This window comes from Pelobates fuscus, chromosome 7, assembly GCF_036172605.1.
Source record: "Pelobates fuscus isolate aPelFus1 chromosome 7, aPelFus1.pri, whole genome shotgun sequence".
NCBI lineage: Eukaryota > Metazoa > Chordata > Amphibia > Anura > Pelobatidae > Pelobates > Pelobates fuscus.
In genome coordinates this window covers 182,372,830-182,396,266 of record NC_086323.1, presented here as the reverse complement: position 1 = coordinate 182,396,266, position 23,437 = coordinate 182,372,830, and the positions used below count along the sequence as shown (strand labels likewise).

At 45.1% G+C, this 23,437-nt stretch overlaps 1 protein-coding gene across 2 annotated transcripts in view; it reads right to left on the bottom strand.

Moving 5' to 3' along the window:
• Nucleotides 1–15,280: 15,280 nt before the first annotated feature.
• The window catches only part of RGS21 (regulator of G protein signaling 21), a 261,589-nt gene continuing 253,432 nt past the window's right edge, over nt 15,281–23,437 (bottom strand). For both annotated transcript variants that reach the window (XM_063426953.1, XM_063426952.1), the window contains exon 4: nt 15,281–15,662. In XM_063426953.1, coding sequence (XP_063283023.1) covers nt 15,462–15,662 — 201 coding nt within the window. In that variant the 3' untranslated portion in view covers nt 15,281–15,461. The remainder of the gene's footprint in view (nt 15,663–23,437) is intronic.

Here is a 23,437-nt window from a genome sequence, read left to right as displayed (position 1 = left end):
ACTGCCGTCGGTATAATATTGAACATCGGGGTTCTGGATGGGAAAATCACGAAGATCTGGTCTACTTGAGAATACTTCATCCATTACTTCCAAACAATCATGTTGACTTTCAGTAGGTTGTGGCAAAAGGGTAGCTGGATTTAAGGTGTTTACAGTCTCTAAATGCACTCTGGGGTTTTCACACAACATTGCTTGATACTTGGTCATACGGCTGTTACTAAACCAATGATTTCCTTTGTAATCCAACAACGTCTGTACTGCATGTGGGACTCGTACATAAAGTTCTTGACCCAGAGTGAGTTTATCGGCTTCAGCTACTAGCAGGGCGGCTGCAGCTACGGCTCTTAGACAAGGTGGAAGTCCGCTGGCCACTGCATCCAATTGCTTAGACATGTAGGCGACAGGTCTTTGCCATGATCCCAAGTACTGTGTCAATACTCCCACAGCCATTCTTCTTTGCTCATGTACATACAGGTAGAATGGTCGTGTGTGATCAGGTAGACCTAATGCTGGGGCACTCATCAAAGCCTTCTTCACATCTTCAAATGCCGTTTGTTGTTCTTGAGTCCATAAGAAGGGGTCGTGCTCTGTACCTTTGATAGCTGCATACAGAGGTTTTGCCAGTATCGCGTAGCTGGGAATCCATATCCTACAGAAGCCTGCTGCCCCCAAGAATTCTCGCACTTGTCTTCTATTCTTGGGTATTGGTATTTGGCAGACAGCTTCTTTTCTCTCTGGCCCCATAATTCTTTGACCTTCAGAGATATGGAATCCCAGATATTTGACAGTTGGCAAACACAACTGAGCCTTCTTTCTAGACACCTTGTATCCTGCCTTCCAGAGAATGTGTAGTAGATCGTGCGTTGCTTGCTGACAGATTTCTTTTGTAACTGCTGCTATCAACAAGTCATCTACATATTGTAACAATACACACTCTCCTGGGATGGACTCGAAATCCAGTAGATCTTGACTTAGGGCTGAACCAAATAGGGTAGGTGAATTTTTAAACCCTTGGGGCAGTCTTGTCCAGGTCATTTGGCGTTTTGAGCCTGTTACAGCGTTCTCCCATTGGAAAGCGAAAATACATTGACTTTCTGCGGCAATTCGGAGGCAAAAGAAGGCATCTTTGAGGTCTAAGACTGTAAAGTAGGTAGCCCCGCCCGGAATTAAAGCAAGCAGGTTATATGGATTGGGTACAACTGGATGTATACTAACAACCGCATCATTGACTGCTCTCAAGTCCTGCACAGGTCGATACTCATCTGTACCGGGCTTTTGAACAGGCAGCAATGGGGTGTTCCAGGGGGAAGTACAGAATTTTAGGATACCATACCGTATGAACTTATCCAGATAGGATTGGATGTTCTTCTTAGCCTTCTGCAGGATGTGGTATTGTCTTAGGCTCACTGGATAAACCCCAAGTTTTAGTTCAATTTTTATAGGTGGAATATTGCGGGCCAGTCCTGGTGGGTTGTTCTCTGCCCAAACTCCTGGTATGTTAAATAATGTCTCATCACTCCTAGGGTTTTGGCTAGTCAACACTGTATAAAGTCGCCACTCTTCTTCCTTTGGTACGGATAATGTCATAATGTTGTTCCATTTGGGTATGGGGATGTGGGAGCTTGAAGGTCCATTAAACTTTAAGGATGTTGTTCCATTTGGTAGGAACGTAATCTGTGCTTGTAATTTTGATAGCATATCACGTCCCAGCAATTGGACTGGACATTCAGGCATATAAAGGAATTGATGTTTTACTACGTGGCCTCCCAATGTACAGAGTCGACTTTTAAGAACCGGTTTTTCAGCACTTCTTCCAGTTGCTCCTATCACAGTAATAGTCCTTCCAGATGGAGGAGCAACTAGATTAGTCACCACTGAATGTTCAGCACCAGTGTCGATCATGAACGCACTCCTTTTTCCCCCTATTGATACATCGACCATAGGCTCCGCTCGACCAAGGGGGATGGAGCCCGGTCGGTATCAATAGTCCTCCATGACCGTGTCAGCCAATCCTACAAAGTCCCTACCTTCTCTATCGCGGGACCTTTGCGCTGCTGGAATATACCTGTCTTCCCTAACACTTCCTCTGTTCCCATTACTCCCTCCGGGGCCTCCTCTACCTCTCGCTCTGCCTCTAAAGTTTCTATAACCTATCCTAGGTCTGTCTTTCTCACACTGTTCTCTTCGAGGACACTCATTTCTCCAATGCCCTTCTTCCCTACAGTATGCACACTGATTTCTACTTAGAGGTTCCTCATTCCATCTACTATCGCCTCTATCTGGGCCCCGTCTATCTACGCCTGCGATCGCTACCGCTAGCATATCAGCCTTTTTACGCATCTTGCGCTCTTCCTCTTTCTTACTTTCTGTTTCCCTATTCATATAAACCTTATTCGCTACCTCCATTAGTTGGGTGATTGACATACCTGCAAACCCTTCTAACTTTTGTAGCTTGCGCTTAATATCTCCGTAAGCTTGGCTGACAAAGGCGGAGTTCACCATTCGGGAATTGTCTGCGTCTTCCGGATTAAAGGGGGTATACAAGCGGTATGCCTCCAATAATCGGTCATAAAAGACACTGGCCGCTTCATCACTTTTCTGAATCACCTCAACTGTCTTCGACATGTTAATAGCTTTCTTTCCTCCAGCTTTCATGCCAGCAATTATAGCGTCTCTATAGGCTCTAAGTTGAACCATATCAGCACCATTTACATTCCAATCGGGATCGGTGTTGGGATAATGTGTTGCGGCCCATGCTGATGGATTGGCTTGGTTTAAAGTACGGGCTTTATCCTCTAGTGCTTTAATGGCCGCTTGGTTAATCCTTGTCCTTTCCTCATTGTTGAATAAAGTCATTAATAACTGCTGGCAATCAGCCCATGTCGGGTTATGTGTCTGTACTATTGAGGTGAACAGATCAGTCATAGCTTGTGGTTTCTCAGTATACGAGGAATTGTGGGTCTTCCAATTTAAGAGATCGGTTGTCGTGAATGGGACATATACAAAGACTGGGTCAGCATGTGCCATTTGGCCTGCGGCATCGATATAGGCTGACCCAGGATTCAGACGAAGAGGCATCTGATAGTGTTTTAATTGTTGGGCACCGGTCAACTGTCGGGTCTGTATGGGGCTACGTGGAGGGGCGTCTGTCATAGGTTCCAGTCGGGGAGAAATAGGGTATGGGGATGTGGGAGCTTGGTTTTGGGAAAAGGTTGTAAATAAAACACTTCGAGCCGAGCTAGATGAAGCTTGACCGGAAGTCTGAAGTGGCGCCAAATCAGGATATTCGTTTTTAATGGGGGTTGGTTCTGATTCCGGAAGGGGAGATTTAGTACGAGGGGGGGTGGATCCTGTACTGGAGGAGGAAGCGGAAGTGGATGGGGGTAATGAGGGGAGGGTTGCAGGACTTCCTGCATTTGCGTCACTTCTTCTTAACGGAAAGTAAGGGGGCGGCAAAGGGATCTCGGACTCAGGGGGCGTGTCCAAAATGGGCCTAACACCAGTCCTAGTGGACGAACAAGTCCTAGCTACCATGAGGCGACATTGCTCCTCGTGGCATGTCTGGAGCCATTTTGGCGAGTCATTTACGGCCTGTCTCCAACAATCAATATAAGGAAACTGGCCGTAAAGTTCAGGCCTACCCGATACAGCCACGTGTAAGCGCTGTACCAGAGTTGGATCCAAACTGCCACGTGGCGGCCATGCCGCAACCAAAGTAGGCCACTCCCTAGTACACAAAGTGACCAAACGTACAGGAGACATTTTAACCCCAAAATCACATGTCTTGAATCCCTTTTTAAAATTCTTCACCATACAACCTAAGGGATCCGGGATCGTTGACTGCGACGCACCCATACTTAACAATGGAACGTCGTCGACAACGAATACTATACACGCGTACTATTCAACAGTCACACCCGTTTCCTCTGGCAACAGCACCACGTGGTACGGTTACCAAGTGAAACGTACACAATAACACAATAAACACTCAGGGAATTCCCGTACACACACAGCTGTTACACCAGTCACTAGATAATCAATATTATGCCCTTTGGCGTAACTATACAGTCACCCACGCTATAATTCTCTATATACGAATTACCCGTCTATAACACACCCCAGTAACATCGTCTTTTACAAATAGCGGTTACAGTACGGTTAGCATAGGTCAAAGCACAAGTTAAGGTCACAATACAATTATTAGTGGTTATGGTGTTAAACATGCAATGGACGACAATGATTAGTACTTATATACAGTGTCAGTAAATATACAGGGTTATGGTACCGTGCACTATAATACAGCAACACACTATTAACACTCTCGCTAGACGGCTGAGCTCGCGCTATCTAACAAGATATACACTTTACTAAACAATCTTTATCACATTTACAATTCCCAACTAAACTATTGGCCAGTACCTTGAATGGACTACCTAAAAACAATCTACATACGTTTTGGTTAGCCACACTGCCCAAGCACCACATATATAGCGAGCTAGAGGACCGAATTTACACAGACGCCTCTTAGTCGCACTATCAAAAGTCTAGTGGGTTCCAAATTTACACGCCTTCCCACTTAGCCCAGATAGGATGAGAGCTAGCGAACCGAATTTACACAGACGCCGCTTAGTCTCCCGGTCCCTCCGACCTAGCGAACAAAATATACACCCTAGAACGCTAGTCTAGACAAGACACCGGTGTCCGGCTAGGGCTATTTACACCAGAGCCCCGCCTGACTAACAGAATCAAACGGTCTGACTAAAGAGCGTTCGATCGAGCGGTGCGCCTTCGCTCCTTCCCTCCGACAGAGGGGGCAGATACACAGATTCAAACCCCTTTGGGCCTACCGCACAATCGGTATACCCCTAGTGGGTTCTGCCGTCTAAAACAGCAGTTGTCTTACCTCCTCGTTCCTGAACCTGAGTTCACACTCATCGACGGGGACACCCCAGCACTTCTCACGTAGAGGCCGATGATCTCCTGGACAACAGACCAGTGGCGCCGAGACGAAGGGAGGTCCACGCAGAAGTTCAGGGGTGCAGCCGTAGAGAACGTGGGCAAAGATAGACCGTCTCACGCCTCTGCCTCTCAGCTACCGTTGAACGATGAGCTTCCCGGCCAATGCACCAAATGATACCGGAGAAACTGACGGAAGCGAAGCACAGAGAGATGGACACAGGTTTCTTCAGGAAGGAAGAGATTCTTTATTGGATCACCGATCGGGACTCAGAGGGACTAATGTCACCAAAATACAGCAAGTTCTGAGCCCCGGACAATAGTGCAGGCTCCTTATATAGGCACATAACTCCTCCCATATTAAGCTCCACCCGCACATTCTCTTGACCAATCAATACAAATAAGAATTAACTTCCTGCTTGACCACATGGCTTGTCCAGCACAATGGAGGAGGGGGAATACTACATCCTGTATTCTTGCACATGCTCCGTACACTACTGATCGTATCTTGCCTTGTGCAACCAACTGATCGATACGTCAGCATATGCACGTACACATGCCACGTGGTAATCTCGGCCTACTAAATTTATTTTTACCGAGATTCCACCACAGATTGACACCTGTCCTCAAAACCCCTGATACACACTGACACAGAGCAGAATAGGGACTGTTCCCCCTACATAGGGTCACTTGGCAGATATGGAATGACACCTGTCCTCAAAACCCCTGATACACACTGACACAGAGCAGAATAGGGAATGTTCCTCCTACATAGGGTCACTTGGCAGATATGGATTGACACCTGTCCTCAAAACCCCTGATACACACTGACACAGAGCAGAATAGAGACTGTTCCCTGTCCACAGAGACCATGATACACACTGACACAGAGCAGAATAGAGACTGTTCCCCGTCCACAGAGACCATGATACACACTGACTCAGAGCAGAATAGAGACTGTTCCCCCTACATAGGGTCACTTGGCAGGTATGGATTGACACCTGTCCTCAAAGCCCCTGATACACACTGACATAGAGCAGAATAGAGACTGTTCCCTGTCCACAGAGACCATGATACACACTGACACAGAGCAGAATAGAGACTGTATCCCGTCCACAGAGACCATGATACACACTGACACAGAGCAGAATAGAGACTGTTCCCCGTCCACAGAGACCATGATACACACTGACACAGAGCAGAATAGGGACTGTTCCCCCTACATAGGGTCACGTGGCAGGTATGGATTGACACCTGTCCTCAAAGCCCCTGATACACACTGACACAGAGCAGAATAGAGACTGTTCCCTGTCCACAGAGTCCATGATACACACTGACACAGAGCAGAATAGAGACTGTTCCCCGTCCACAGAGACCATGATACACACTGACACAGAGCAGAATAGAGACTGTTCCCTGTCCACAGAGTCCATGATACACACTGACACACTGGGTGGGGGCCATAAATCACAATGGGGGACCTACTGTCCTCCCCCCCTCGGCCCCCACCCCTGCGCGGTGGGTGGGGGCCATAAATCACAATGGGGGGCCTACTTTCCTCCCCCCCGGCCCCCATCCCTGCGTGGTGGGTGGAGGGCATAAATCACAATGGGACGGACCTACTGATAGGAGTGGAGTATTGTTCATATCAGTTTAATACCTTCCGCGTCTCCTATCAGTGGACGTGTATATGGCAGCCATTTTAGGAACCGCACACCTGGGACCCGAGCAAAGTCACCTCTTTCAACAGGCGACATGATTTGGCCCTGTAAAACTATCCTGGATATTCTCTACAATTTCTATGGATATGGCATTGATTTATGTAACAGGGAGATGGAAGAAGATGCTTGGTCGGTCCTCTTACTTGAAATTTTGGGCACTGTGCGGGCAAGCTAATGTGCCACCAGATAGGAGTGGTGAGTTTAGTATTGTTCATATCAGGTTAATACCTTCCGCGTCTCCTATCAGAGGACATGTATATGGCAGCCATTTTAGGAACCGCACACCTGGGACCCGAGCAAGGTCACCTCTTTCAACAGGCGACATGATTTGGCCCTGTAAAACTATCCTGGATATTCTCTACAATTTCTATGGATATGACATTGATTTATGTAACAGGGAGATGGAAGAAGATGCTTGGTCGGTCCTCTTACTTGAAATTTGGGGCACTGCGCGGGCAAGCTAATGTGCCACCAGATAGAAGTGGTGAGTTTAGTATTGTTCATATCAGTTTAATACCTTCTGCGTCTGCTATGAGTGGACGTGTAAATGGCAGAGATTTTTAATTGTTGAATCACCTCCCCTTTTTAGGCCAAGGTGGGAAGATGCTTAGACCACTGGTATATTGGTGCCATCTTGGAGGATTTTTTTTTGGTTTGGTTTTTGAAGCCACAGTGCTGCACCAGTGGGCCTAAAAATTAGGCATGTACACATGCCTGAAAAATTTGGTATTGTTGCAGCCGCTGCTGTAGCAGCGGCCAGAAAAATTGATGTTTGTTTCACAGGCAGAAAGTCAAACGTCATTCAGAGCTAAAATACAGCAGCGTGTGGACCATTTTTAGCCCAAGGCAGCTCATCTCATCAGGCCTTTTTTAATCGAATGTATCGCCCAATGTCAGTCCCTTCGGGATCCATCCCTCAATTATCTTAATAAAGGTGAGGTAATTTAGACTTTTTTGACCTAGGCGACTTCTCTTCTCAGTGACAATACCTCCTGCTGCACTGAAGGTCCTTTCTGACAGGACCCTTGAAGCGGGGCAGGCCAGAAGTTCTATCGCAAATTGGGATAGCTCAGGCCACAGGTCAAGCCTTCACACCCAGTAGTCAAGGGGTTCATCGCTCCTCAGAGTGTCGATATCTGCAGTTAAGGCGAGGTAGTCTACTACCTGTCGGTCGAGTCGCTCTCTGAGGGTGGATCCCGAAGGGCTGTGGCGATGCATAGGACTTAAAAAAGGTCTGCATGTCCTCCATCAACAACACGTCTTTAAAGCGTCCTGTCCTTGCCGGCATGGTCGTGGGAGGAGGAGGAGGATGACTTCCACCTCTCCCCCTGTTAGATTCCCGTTGTGCTGTGACATCACCCTTATACGCTGTGTAAAGCATACTTTTTAATTTATTTTGCAAATGCTGCATCCTTTCCGACTTGTTGTAATTTGGTAACATTTCCGCCACTTTCTGCTTATACCGGGGGTCTAGTAGCGTGGACACCCAGTACAGGTCGTTCTCCTTCAGCCTTTTTATACGATGGTCCCTCAACAGGCAGAACAGCATGAAAGACCCCATTTGCACATGGTTGGATGCCGAGCTACTCATTTCCCGTTCCTCCTCCTCACTGATGTCATTGAAGGTATGTTCTTCCCCCCAGCTACGTACAACACCACGGGTACCAGATAGGTGACAACGAGCACCCTGGGATGCCTGTTGTGTTTGGTCTTGCTCCTCCTCCTCCTCCTCAAAGCTACAATCCTCCTCTGACTCCTCTTCCTCACAATCCTCTTCCAGCGTTGCCTCAGGTCCAGCAAGCGATGCTGATAAGGCTGTTTCTGGTGGTGATGGTGACCACAACTCTTCCTCTTCCTCTTCACGCTCATCTACAGCCTGATCCAGCACTCTTCGCAGGGCACGCTCCAGGAAGAAAACAAATGGTATGATGTCGCTGATGGTGCCTTCGTTGCGACTGACTAGGTTTGTCACCTCCTCAAAATGACGCATGAGCCTACAGGCATTGCGCATGAGCGTCCAGTAACGTGGCAAAAAAATTCCCAGCTCCCAAGAGGCTGTCCTAGCACCCCGGTCATACAAATATTCATTAACAGCTTTTTCTTGTTGGAGCAGGCGGTCGAACATTAGGAGTGTTGAATTCCAACGTGTAGGGCTGTCGCAAATCAAGCGCCTCACTGGCATGTTGTTTCGCCGCTGGATATCGGCAAAGTGAGCCATGGCCGTGTAGGAACGCCTGAAATGGCCACACACCTTCCTGGCCTGCTTCAGGACGTCCTGTAAGCCTGTGTACTTATGCACAAAGCGTTGTACGATCAGATTACACACATGTGCCATGCACGGCACATGTGTCAACTTGCCCAACTTCAATGCCGCTATCAAATTTGTTCCGTTGTCACACACCACTTTGCCGATATCCAGTTGCTGCGGAGTCAGCCACTTTTCCACCTGTGCGTTCAGGGCGGACAGGAGTGCTTGTCCGGTGTGACTCTCTGCTTTCAAGCAAGTCAAACCCAAGACGGCGTGACACTGCCGTATCCTGGATGTGGAATAGTACCTGGGGAGCTGGGGGGGTGCCGTTGATGTGGAGCAAGAAGCAGCGGCACAAGAGGACTCAGCCGAGGAGGTTATGGAAGAGGATGGAGTAGGAGGAGTAGAGGAGGTGGCAGCAGGACTGCCTGCAATTCGTGGCGGTGTCACCAACTCCTCTGCAATGACACGCATTCCTTGCTTGTCAGCCGTCAGCAGGTTTACCCAATGCGCAGGGTAGGTGATATACCTGCCCTGACCATGCTTTGCAGACCAGGTATCAGTGGTCAGATGGACCCTTGCCCCAACACTGTGTGCCAGACATGCCATGACTTCCTTTTGCACAATCGAGTACAAGTTGGGGATTGCCTTTTGTGAAAAGAAATTCCGGCCGGGTACCTTCCACTGCGGTGTCCCAATAGCTACAAATTTTTTTAACGCCTCAGACTCAACCAGATTGTATGGTAAAAGCTGGCGGGCTAATAGTTCGGACAAGCCAGCTGTCAGACGCTGGGCAAGGGGGTGACTTGGTGACATTGGCTTCTTACGCTCAAACATGTCCTTGACAGACACATGACTGTGGGCAGATGAGCGGGAACTGCTCAAGGCGGGAGACGGAGTGGCGGATGGTTGAGAGGGGGCAAGAAGGACAGCAGTGGTTGACGTGGCTGAAGATGCTGGACCAGGAGGAGGATTGCCGCTTAGAGTAGGCGTGCTGCTTGTACTCATGTGTTGATCCCATAGGCGTTTGTGATGTGAGATCATGTGCCTACGCAAAGCAGTTGTACCTAGGTGGGTGTTGGACCTCCCACGACTCAGTTTCCTTTGGCACAGGTTGCAAATGGCATCGCTGTTGTCAGAGGCAGACACACAAAAAAAATGCCACACTGCTGAGTTCTGCAATGACGGCATTCTGGTGGTGGACACAGCATGCGTTGATTGGCGTGCTGTCGGGCTGACCCCGGGTGCCGATGCATGCTGTCTGACTGTGCCACTAGCTCCTTGCGACAACCCCCCCCTGCTTCCAACTCGTCTCCTCCTCCTCTCTGTCTCCCCATCTGAACTTTCGCCCTGTTCTTCTTCTTGCCGAGCGGGCACCCACGTGACATCCATGGACGCATCGTCATCATCAACCGCTTCGCTTGTATCTGACAACTCAGAAAAGGAAGCAGCAGCGGGTACAACATCATCATCATCACACCGTACCTCCATGTGTTTAATGCTGCCTGCCTGAGACATATCCCTGTTATCTACATCCTCTAGCAATAATGGTTGCGCATCACTCATTTCTTCAAACGGGTGTGTGAATAACTCCTCTGACATACCAAGTAAAGCGGCTGTGGTGCTAGTTTTGGTGGTGGCGGCAGGCGGGTGAGTGCTATCTTGAGAGGTGCCTGAAGCTAAGCTGGAGGAGGATGGTGCGTCAAGGTTCCGAGCGGAGGCTGTACAAGATTGGGTGTCCTGTGTTAGCCAGTCAACTATGTCCTCAGAACTTTTCAAGTTCAGGGTACGTGGCTTCTGAAAACTGGGCATTATTCTAGGGCAAAAGGAAATCACAGCACCACGACCACGACGGCCCCTGCGGGGTGGCCTGCCTCTGCCTGTCTTTTTTGGGGGGATTAGTGGTACTATGCGTGCAAGCTATATATATTATAGAATAGAGACCGATACCGTAGCATCCCAAACTCATCAGGCTTTCCATTCTTTTTATGAAGAGATGAGTGTAGAAAATAATGCTAAGAACCTGTTTATTGATTTAGCCGAGAGTATTGCTGGTAGTCTTAATGTAACCAATTGCTATGTGTGTGGAGGTACTAACATGGGAGACCAATGGCCATGGGAAGCAAAGGAGGTAATGTATTCCGGTTCTGAGACAGTTGAACAGTTAATATCTTCTCAAGCCGATTATCAAATGAGTGTTAGAGGTAAATCTGAGTGGCGATTAAAGACCTCCATTTTAGGTTATGTTTGCATAGCAAGAAAAGGAATAATGTTTAACACATCTGTAGGAGAACTAACTTGTCTAGGGCAAAAAGCTTATAACGATAGTACAAAAGATACAACTTGGTGGTCAGCTTCAAATGTCTCAGAACCACCTAACGTTTGCAAGTTATACCAATTTAAAGGATGTGTGGTTTGACCTATCTGCTACATCTAGTTGGAAAGCCCCAGCAAATTTGTACTGGATCTGTGGTAAGAAAGCCTATTCGGAGTTACCACAGGACTGGGAAGGGGCATGTGTATTAGGTATGCTCAAACCATCCTTCTTCTTGTTTCCAATTGAAACAGGAGAGACCTTGGGAGTTAAAGTTTATGATGTGAATCATAAAAAGAAGCTAGCATCCTTGAATGTAGGTAGCTGGGAAGATAATGAGTGGCACTGGCTACCTTAGCGCGCTTCATTGCCAATAGGAGGGATGTAATATGTGAGGGAACTGGTTAACAGCCAAACTGTATGCCCATGAAGTGTTATTGTATTCTAATACAGGGATTCAAGCCTCATTCTACCATTAGGCAATTATGGATTCCTCTGTAAAGCACATAGCCTTATGAAGGACAGGCAGTGGCTGATCTCACAAGCCACATGGCTAAACTGACGCATGTACCGACTTAAGCCTGGAACGGGTACAATTCTAGTAGTTGGTTTGGAAGTAGGTACGAGCAGCCTGGAGGGATCAAGACATTGGTAGGAGGAGTCATATTGATTATAGTGTGTCTCTTTCTACCATGTTTGGTTCCATTGGTAATTAGGTCCATACAGAGTGTCATAGAGAGCACGACAGAAAGGAAAACAGCTGCGCATGTAATGGCTGTTTGCAAGTATGAACCCTTAGCCCAGAGAGAATATATAATTTGTAATGATGCTACGATGCTTACAAGGTCTGTTCTGATTCATGACAACCTGAGGTGTAAGCAAACTATGGTTAAGTGATGCGTCTGGAATTGTGAAATATCAGAAGCATCAAAGGGGGGAATGTGGTGGAATCTCAGTAAAAATAAATTTACTAGGACAAGATTGCCATGTGGCATATGTATAAATGTTGGTGTATCAGTTAGTCAGTTACACGTAGCTAAGATACAATCAACACTGTATTGAGCAAGTGCAGGAATGTAGAAACTGAAACACTTCCCCTCCTCCATTGTTCTGGGTGAGCCATGTGGTCTAACAGGTAAGGGAAGTTAGGCTTTGTTCAGCTGATTGGGTAAAGAGTATATGTGGGTAGAGTTAACTATAGGAGGAGCTATATGTCTATATTATGCATTTACACAGTCAGTTCTGGGCTCAGATCTTGTTGTATTTTGGTGACATTAGTCCCTCTGAGCCCCGGTCGGTGAATCGAATAAAGAATCTCTTCCTTCCTGAAGAAACCTGTGTCCACTTCTCTGTGCTTGGCTTCCGTCAGTTTCTCCGGTATCATGCTGAGTCCATACACACACACACACACACAGACTGCTGTGTCCATACACACACACAGACACACACACACAGACTGCTGAGTCCATACACACACACAGACTGCTGAGTCCATACACACACACACAGACTGCTGAGTCCATACACACACACACAGACTGCTGAGTCCATACACACACACACACACACACACAGAGACTGCTGAGTCCATACACACACACACACACACACACACAGACTGCTGAGTCCATACACAGACACATACTGCTGAGTCCATACACACACAGACACAGACTGCTGAGTCCATACACACATACACACAGACTGCTGCGTCCATACACACAGACTGTGCAGTATAATAGGGCAATATATAACCCTCGAGCGCCAGGAAGGGCGAAAGTAGGTTGCAGTTGTAAGCCCTCCTGGGACCGTTTGAAGCTTATGTAAGTGAAGGCCTAGTGAGAACCGTGTGTCAAGGTATAGGAGCAGACGGCAGAGAGAGCTCATGAGTAGCAGGGTAGCCATTTAAGTGAAGTATGAGAATTAGCAGGTGTATGAAGTGATATGATCTAGGTTGGCTAATGGTTGTTGAGCTGTGGAGCAGTTGCAATTGACACAGTGATGCAAAATGGCAGACCTGCTCCATATCATAACGTGTATATAAGCAACTTGAACCGTGAGAGGCCCGAATGGTAGGACTGTTAATTGAGATGATAATGATGAGACACTTGAGTAACATGGCACTGATCGTAGTAGGTTGCCCACTACCATATGAAGCATATGTTGTGGAAGAGCCTAATATAAATGTATATGTGAGATATCCTGCATCTCTCATGGGGACTTAATCATTTTACTTTTTTTTTTTGTTTATGAAAGGTTATTTTTTCATGGAAAGTTGTGCCTTTTTAAATGAAAGGTTGTGCCTTTTTTTTTTATTCGCTACATATATGCTGTTACCACTCTATCAATAAGTATACAAATAGTTTTTAACTCTGTTTAGCGCACCCTTCACTTTCCTATCATACTGAAGGCCAAATGAGGGCCCAACATAACTATACCAAGATGCAGGACAGCCAAATGAGGGTCCAATGAGACGTTACAGGTGCATAATGAAACCATAAAATGGGGTTTAATGAATGTTGAAAATATTTGAATAGACCTGTTGCAATGTAGTATGTTATTGGTGATACGCTAGTGGCGTATCTAGTTCGTGGCATGTCTTGATTTGAAGTGTAGAAATAAAATTGAGATGTGGACCGTGAATATGTCAGTATAACCATAGAACAGACATAATTATGATCAACATTATGTTAAAGTACACTTGACCAGGCCTGTGCTGAGCCCAGAAAGGGCTTCAACAATGTAAGTAGTGATGGATAGTGAAATAAGATAATAATAATGATTATTAACATTTAAATATTTTGTAATTACATTTTTTAAATGTATTATTTTTATTTATTATATATAATACAATGTATATAATTATATAAAAACACACTGAGTATGAAATTATATACATATAAGATATATATTACGGTACATATAGATGTTTTGATTCTGAGGAAAGTCCACTAGGCGGACTGAAACATCGATCCTAATTTTAACATGAATTAATAAAGAATTGAAGATTTTATCTACAGACCGTGAGTGCAGCTACATTTGTTGCGATATATATATATACACTTACATATATGTAATTTCTGTACTTTAATTAACTAATTGCAGCAGTCACAGAGTGCTAGCAGACACAGGAGACGAGGTAAGGAGGAGGACCTTCTCTGCCTAATGGGACATCCGGCATCCGACTCTGAGAATACTGCTGGATTTTATGCCAGATTTTATCTTTGGAAAATGGACATATACATTTGTACAAACACATATACACACTTGCAAACCTGGATACAGAGACAAACACCTACATCTACACTCACACGTATTTCTACAAATGCCACAACTCAGATACTTATGCAATGCCTTGAAGACATGTAGAATGGTCAAATAAACAGTTAAGTAGTTCAGTAATTGCTGTGAAATGAAAATCAAAGATGAGAAATGTACATCAAATAGTTTTTTTTTCTTTTTGGTAGCTATGCAATGGTGAAAAGGACCCTGTATTTTAATCCATTAAAAGATGCAAAATAAATGAATAAAGATGCTAACCTAACCTTACGAGATACTGAAACTACATAGTTTAGATAAGCCTCTATCAGGGCATATCCATCAACTGCAGTTCCACTCATAATACAATAGTATGGCTGCTATATAACTTACCGGTAATAGCAGCCATTCCTTTGTTTGTGTAGAGACTGCCATGACCATGAATGTGTGCAGCCGCTTACTCAGCTAGCTCTCCTGGGAAGAGAGCGATCATTATAAATTGTACAAGCAGCATGCCCAGGTTGGACAAAATTTATGTACGGTAATTGAAGTTCCATAGAATTTCTGCTGACATCTCTGAAGGTTGTCTTATAGTTGGATTGTTTTTGCTTCGGTAATAAGAGCTGAGAATGAGTATCTTTGTAATAATGCACATAATTTGGACCATTCAAGCTAATCTAAAATCTCAAGTTGCTATTTTGGTCAAAGTTTACAAGTTTATTTTTCTCATAACAATGCATTTGTTTGTGATTTTTTTTATTTTTATTTTGAGAGGTTAAATCACTTGAATAGAATAGTGTAGCATTATGATATTAAGGCTTGCTCCAATAAAAGGACAGTCCAATAAAATCTTGTTATTTTGTCTGAATTTCTGTAATGCCAAATATAGATTTTTTTTTTTAATAGTTAGCAATGGGTCATTGGCAAATTACATGGGTTTTTAGGAAATTATATTTCTTTAAAATCAAAAAGGTAGCCATTTTTTCTGTCCATTATTCTGTTGCTTCTTTAACAGTTCTTTGTAGTTATCAGATCGTAGAAACCGAGGGAAAGAGTCCTTTGCCATGAGACACAAGATAAGTTTTTGAGCATCATCAAAACAGCTAGATGTCGGTTGTAAAATGTTCTGGGAAATTATATCTCTGGTTTTGTGGTCTATATTAACCTGTAAGCAAAAATAGGTCAGAAATAAAATTAATTTATCAGAAATTACGAAGAAATACATGTAATCAAATAAAATGTTATGGGGTATATTTAAACATCAAAATGTACGCAATTACTAGCCAAATAGCATAATTTAAGCAAAAATGGTAAAACCTTAACTAAACTGAAATTGAAGAAGTCTTCTCTGAATTTTGTAATTTGAAAATTGTTATTTTTATAGAATTAAACTAGTTAAATAATTAGTTACATATACTTTATATACACTTTCAGCATATAGCAAATAGATATAAAAACATTATATATTAATTATATGTTTCCAGTCAGAGATTGTTTTTATTTCATGCAAAATATTGTTTTAACAAGTAAATAAGTTAAAGAGATGCAGCTCTAGAACAACTTAATCTTAAATTGGCATTGGACCTGGAATGCATGGGTGCTTATCTTACCTTACAGTTTTAAACCATTTTTAAACTGTTTGTCCTCGAGTGCCATTCTTCCTCCTATCTCTTCACATTGCCACTCCTTGTATTGGCTTAGGCAGCCAGTGATAGACTGAGACTGACACACCCATTGCAAGTGAGAGTGCTAATAGATAATAACATTGACTTTGGTACCGGCTCCCAAGGAATAGACTGAGAACGGGTACCAAAGAGGAGAAAATGGTTAAACTGTAGGGATGCCAGGCCCTGGGGAGTCAGCACAGCTAAACGGACAAGGGCACATGTATGAGTGTGGGGATGGTGCTAGTGATTGGCTGTATGTGTTTAGGGGAGTGGTTATGTGTTTGTAGGGGGGGCAGGGTTCATCTTACCTCAGTGCCTTTTGGGATTCTGGCCAGCAAACAACGTCCCTGCCTCTGCTCCTGTTTGTCCTGGGCCTGCATGCTTTCTGCCATCCTGTGCCTTGGAGCCTCAGCTGCCCTGGATGGCTGGCACCTGCATGGACAATTTTCCCCTTCACCCTGGTTTGGCTGCCGGTGCGGTCCCCCCCCCCCCCCATGGCCAGGCCTCTCATGGCCATTCCCTGTGGGCCGCAGGAGCACGGGCCGGCACTCACGCCCGTCTGCTCCTTTAAGTCCTGATGTGGCGCCCCGGGCCCTTTATGGGAGCTAGGGCCGGGGCACCACCGGGACCACGTGTCTGGTCTTCTGGCACGTGGTCGGATCCCCCTGACGTTTCCTGGTGCGCCCCCAGCCTTGTGCAGCGGGCCGGGGGTGCCAGAAGATGGCCGGCGCAATCCAGCCAGCATGGAGCAGCTAGGCGGCCCTCTCGGGCGCCACGTGGTCGGCACGACGGCAGACCTGTACCCGGCGGTGGTGGTGAGTGGGCCCCCTGCGGGGCTCTGTGGGGCACACTGGTGCTGCTGTTGGGGGGAGAGGGGGGATCCTCCCCGAGCTCTGCTCTGTCCCCTGGGAATGGGGTTCGGCCGGGGGGAGTCCATCCCCTCTTCCCGCCAGGTTCCAATCACATTTCCCCTCCTCCCTTCCCTGCCTGCTGGCTACTCACCTCGGCTGCTCCTCTGGGAGTGTGAAGCTTACCTCCTCACCGCTGCTCTTCTCACAGGATCTGGCTGTTGTTCCTGGGACTGTCCAGCAGGTGGCGCCTGGTACTGCTGCTGGTCTGCACAGTGAAGAAATTCAACGTACTCTGTCCTGTCTGGATCTTCTGCGCATCCTTTGCCACGGGCGGTTCCTCGGGCATCGGCTGGTGAGTACACTTCAGTCTCTTCTTTGCAGGTTTGGGGGTCCCTTGCTGGGTTGTTTCTGCCCTGGCATAGGGGTATTCAGGTTTCTGAGTGCGCATGCTACGGGGTTCCTCTTTATATAGTCGGGTTCGGGCGGCTGGGTCCTCGCTGTATTCGCAAGGGGTTCCGACAGCCCCTAGGGTCACGGGGTTCCCCTTTCCTAGGACGAGTGTCCATGGCATTTCTGCCTTGGTGTCAGGTGCCACGGTGCCTGCTGTGGCAGAGGGGTCTCCGGCCTTAGGTGTTTCTAACGTGGCGCGTGAGTCTGCCTATATGTGTGGTCAGGTTAGAAGAAATACTAGTACAAGAGTTATGTTAAAATTAAATGTTGCTCTGACCTCAGGGAGGTTCCTCTTTCATTTGAACCTTCCTCCTTTGTGGTGTCCCCCAGGGGTCTGTTCTGGGACCCCTTCTATTTAACATGTTTATTAATGATCTTGAAGACAGCATTGAAAGTCATGTTTCAGTGTCCGCAGATGACACAAAACTTTGTAAAATAATTCAATGTGAGCAAGATATTACTTTGCTGCAGAGGGATTTAGATAGACTGGAGGACTGGGCACTCAAATGGCAGATGAAATTTAATGTTGAAAAATGCAAAGTTATGCACTTCGGCGTAAAGAATACACAAGCAATGTATACCCTTAATGGAAGCGAATTAGGGATAACAACACACGAAAGGGACTTGGGAATTGTTATAGACAACAAACTATGCAACAATGTGCAATGTCAATCAGCAGTGGCCAAGGCCAGTAAGTTATTGTCATGCATGAAAAAGGGCATTCATTCTCGGGACGAGAATATCATTTTGCCTCTTTATAAATCACTGGTAAGACCACATATTGAATATGCTGTGCAATTTTGGGCACCTGTTCTAAAGAAGGATATTATGGCACTAGAAAAAGTGCAGAGGCGGGCTACAAAATTAATAAAAGGAATGGAACATATCAGCTTAGCTATGAAGAAAGGTTAACAAATTTGAACCTATTTAGTTTAGAAAAACGTCGCCTGAGAGGGGATATGAGAACATTATACAAATATATTCGGGGCCAATACAAACCATTGTGTGGAAATCTATTCACAAACCAGACTTTACATAGGACACGAGGCCATGCGTTTAGACTGGAAGAAAGACGATTTCGTCTAAGGCAAAGGAAAGTTTTTTTTTACTGTAAGAACAATCAGGATGTGGAATTCTCCGCCTGAAGAAGTGGTTTTATCAGAGTCCATACAGATGTTCAAACAGCTACTAGATGCATACTTGCAAAGACAGAATATTCAAGGATATAATCTTTCACTGTAGGGTAATAACTGCTTGATCCAAGGATAAATCTGACTGCCATTCTGGGGTTAAGAAGGATTTTTTTTTCCTAACTTGTTGTAAACTTGTGCTTCAAACTGGGTTTTTTTGCCTTATTTTGGATCAACAGCAAAAAAACAAATGTGAGGAAGGCTGAACTTGATGGACGCAAGTCTCTTTTCAGCTATGTAACTATGAACCCATCATTATATCTTACTGTACATATATTAAAGGCTGTTAAGCTTTGTATGGCCATATACTGGAGAAAGGAGGAACTCCCCAATATACAAGTAATTAAAGCTCAGATTAATTATCAAGGAGTAGCTGGCGAACATAGCTTGTTTGCGGTCGCGAACACGTGCGATGTTCGGTCCGCCCCCTATTCGTCATGGAGGCGGGAGGGTCTGCTGCTGATTGGCTGGAATGTGTCTGCTGACTGTGAGGTACAGGGTCAAAGTTTACTCAATGATGACGAATAGGGGGCGGACCGAACATTGCGCGTGTTCGCGACCGAACGGTTCCCGGTGAACTGTTCGGGACATCACTATCAAGGAGTGATGGAGAAATAAATATTTTATAGTGATAATAATATATCTAAATATAATATGATTTGGGATGCTTGGTTTACATATTATAAGAGTTAATTATTCCCAAATATCCTACATTACCCTGTTTACGTTGATTTTTTGTTTCCTTTCTCCCAGAAGATGATCTTTTTTTAAATTTTATTTTTATCTTGGTGTAAAGATATGGCTGATTGAGTTCTGTTTTTCTTTTTTTTGGCCTTCCACAGGTGTCTCAGTATTTTATGCTTATGTGCAACTGGCGTTGTGTCTCTTATGTTAATGTTCAGATATAAATGTTTATGAACATGTAATATATGTGCAACTGTAATAGGTTAACATGATAATCATATAAGCACTTAATACTAGTATTGGTATGTTCTTTATTACAATTTGATGTACTATCACACACTTTAATGAGAAACTTACTTGAATATATGTGAAATGTGTACATGTGAATATTCTTGTTTAAAATCAAATACAATTTTCAATTAGAATGGAGAAGGAATAGGAGCAGGTGAGAAGTGAGTAGAAAGAGGAACAGATAAGCTCTTAGAACTTCTTGTCTTCTTCTCTCTCTTGTATCTTGTAGGTTATATAGTCATTCAATCTGGAAGTTCTCTAGCAGCTGTCTCATCCAACAAGACTTTAGAAAGACCCTTAGAAAATGCTAAAACCAAGGAGCTATTAGTCCAGTCTACGTCTGAGGCCAAAGTTCTAAATTCTATGGCATAGTCTGACACTGAACATTTACCCTGTTTTATACGCATTAAAGCCTTTGCACTATTTTTCTCTATGCCAAGAGGTACAAATGATCTCTTGAATTTATAAACTCCTTGAAATTATACACTAAAGAACGTTTGCATAGTGGGTTGGCCCAAGCAAGTGCTTTACAGGTCAACTGAAATAACTGATTTTCCTTATTTGATTAGAATGAAAAGACCTATGCGGTAGCGCACAACAGCCTAGCAGACAAAATCCAGGAACTGGATGACTCCCTTGAAACACACAGATTAAAACTAGCAGACATGGAGGACAGAGCTCGGAGGAACAATCTCAGGTTCCGGGGAATCTCTGAATTGGTACAAAATGCGGGACTACACAACTACCTTTTGGATCTGTCCCAGAGCCTCACACCAGAAATCCACCCGGATCAGCTCATCATAGATAGAGCACACAGGCTACGCAGACCGAAACACTTGCCCACAGCAGCAGCTTGAGGTGTCATTGCGAGGATACACTTTTTTCATGCCAAAGAGAAGATAATGAGAGCTAGCAGAAATGCGGATATGCCGGAAGCCTACAGTTCCATAAAGATCTTCGCAGACCTATCAGCGGACACGCTACACTTCAGGAAAGCAATGGGACCGGTTACCTACGTCCTGCGGGAACAAAATCTGAACTACCGCTGGGGCTACCCAGCCAAACTTTTAATCTCTCATCAAGAAGCAATACGCACCATCACTACTGTGGCGCAAGGTGTCCAAAAGCTGAAAGAATGGGGACTCCCAGCAAAAGCAGGCAAAGTTCCGCGGATGTCTCCGGAGTGGACGACGTAATGAGAACTGAACACTCCTAACGACATAGGTAACTATGCAATGTATATAGCAGATGTTAGATAGATACATGGCTCCGTTAGAGTCGCTATTACTTGAACACACTTGTTTCCACTTTAATATGTGATATGTACTAATAGTTGATATCTGCCAGAGACAATACACAGGTCACAATGAGCAGCGCTGTTGCTGGTTAGAACCTGACTGCCCGATTAGCAGCACAAAACCCTCTACCGGGGGTTGAAAAGAACTATGACCTATACCTCACAAGTCATACTAATGTAGAGTACTTGAATATGGATGGTAACGTGTGTGATGTTAGAATTGTGTTGCACATATTGTTGGTTGTCGCAGTTGTAAGTTAATACTGCTTACGTTTTTTTACGGTTTTTTTACCTCAAAAAACATAGACAAAACACTATGCTTGAGTGCCAAACACAACTGGCAGTCCTCACTTCCCAAAACAAACAATCCCCCTCTCAAACCCTCGCAAAACAAATCCAATTCCTGACCAATCAGCTACACCAGCTACAGGCAGCCAAAACCGCATTTTTCCTCCATAGAATGAGGGCAAACACATACCACCGTAGCGGGAAAGCTACAAAACACTTGGCCAACCGGTTGAGAGAAAAATTGGCTGCCTCAAAAATAGCCTACCTGCAAGGCCCTCATGGTATCAAAATACAAAACCCCCTAGACATCACACAGGAGTTCGCAAAATACTACTCTAAACTGTACAATCTCGGAGATCATTCCGTAATAACCCCCAAAGAAGAGAACGCTATCCAAACATATTTGGTCCGGCGCCCTCTCCCCAATATAGACCGAGATCAAATGGAAGCTCTACTTAGGCCTATCACCCTAAATGAGGTACTAAACATTATACAACATCTCCCTATGGGGAAATCCCCAGGGGCAGACGGGTTACCTAACATATACTACAAAACATTCACGGACGTGCTCGGCCCCAGACTAGTACAGGTGTTCCAGAAGGCCACAGATACAGGAGTACTCCCACCTGAGATGCTCTTGGCAACAATAGTGACCTTACCCAAACCGGGGAAACCCACAGACCAATGTAAGAATTTCAGGCCCATTTTGTTGTTAAACACGGATGCTAAGATATATGCCAAGATCTTAGCGTCTAGACTAGGCAAAATACTACCAACACTCATAAATGACGATCAAACAGGATTTGTACTGGGGAGACAGGGTCTGGACAATACCCGGAAGCTGTCCCTCATCCTGGAGAGAATGAGGAGGTCCAGCCCAGGCGGACTGCTCTTAGCACTATATGCCGAAAAAGCGTTTGACCGCCTGGGTTGGCCCTTCCTCCACAGAGTGTTGGAGAGGTATGGATTTCCAAGCGGGTTTTATGTCTACCCCTTTTAAAATCACAAATAGCATTCGACAGGGGTGTCCCCTGTCCCCCTTGCTTTATGAACTTGCACTTTGAACTTGCACTCTGCCCAGGCGGGGAAGACCGCAGGCATCACTGTTTATATTTTCAAAACCACCTATTTTTTCACCTTGGTGGCCATCTTGATTGACAGCACCACTGTGGGCGGAGCCAATCCTGTTACCAGGAGGAGGGGCTTGGTATCCCCTTATTTGCTGCCGCGCGCTGCGCATGAACATTAGCTCCAGCTTTTCAAACGTGGCCGTGACCACTGCACCTCAGCACTTTTATCATCATTTTGCACTTTGAACTTGCACTCTGCCCAGGCGGGGAAGACCGCAGGCATCACTGTTTATATTTTCAAAACCACCTATTTTTTCACCTTGGTGGCCATCTTGATTGACAGCACCACTGTGGGCAGAGCCAATCCTGTTACCAGGAGGAGGGGCTTGGTATCCCCTTATTTGCTGCCGCGCGCTGCGCGGAGTGCAGCGGGCCCTGGCGGCACTCCGGCGGCGCGCCAGAGGCGCGCCAGAGGGAAGCCCGTCTGTGCCCGTCCGTGCCCCGGACGGGCTTGACGGGCGGACCAATGACAATTTAATTACCTCTTACTTGTTTTTATTAATTATCCCCCCATTTTTATTTTCTTATTGCTTATCTATTTATTTTATTTTTTAATGCTGTTATTTTTATTTTATTTTATTTTGGTAACTTTAGCCTGTCTTCAACTGTAAGTGTTACTCTACGCATTGTTGGCTATTGACCATTTTTTGCTAAAAGTTAAGATCGCATATTTTTGACAATTGGTAAACCTGGTCGTTATCTGTTATTGTTATATATAATCTGCAGATTGTGCCTCAGTTGATGAAACCTTGTAGCATCATGAGTAACTTGAATTACTCTGCCTCTAATTTGAAGGCTTTAAATACTAATGGCCCAATAGATATTCGTACTGCCCTCAAATTAAAGAAAAATAAAATATTATCTCACTATGGAAGCTCCCAGATTAAAACTATTCTTAATTTGGCTAGCAACCTTAGCAAGACTAATAATACTCTAAAGAGTAATCATGGCCTGTCTTTTAAGGGTGCTCTATTGAATGCTCGCTCAGCAATTAAGAACGCTGAGGCCATCAATATTGTAATTAAGGATAACAACCTTGATTTTTTGTTTTTAACAGAAACATGGTTTTCTCCCTCAACCCCACCTCGTCTT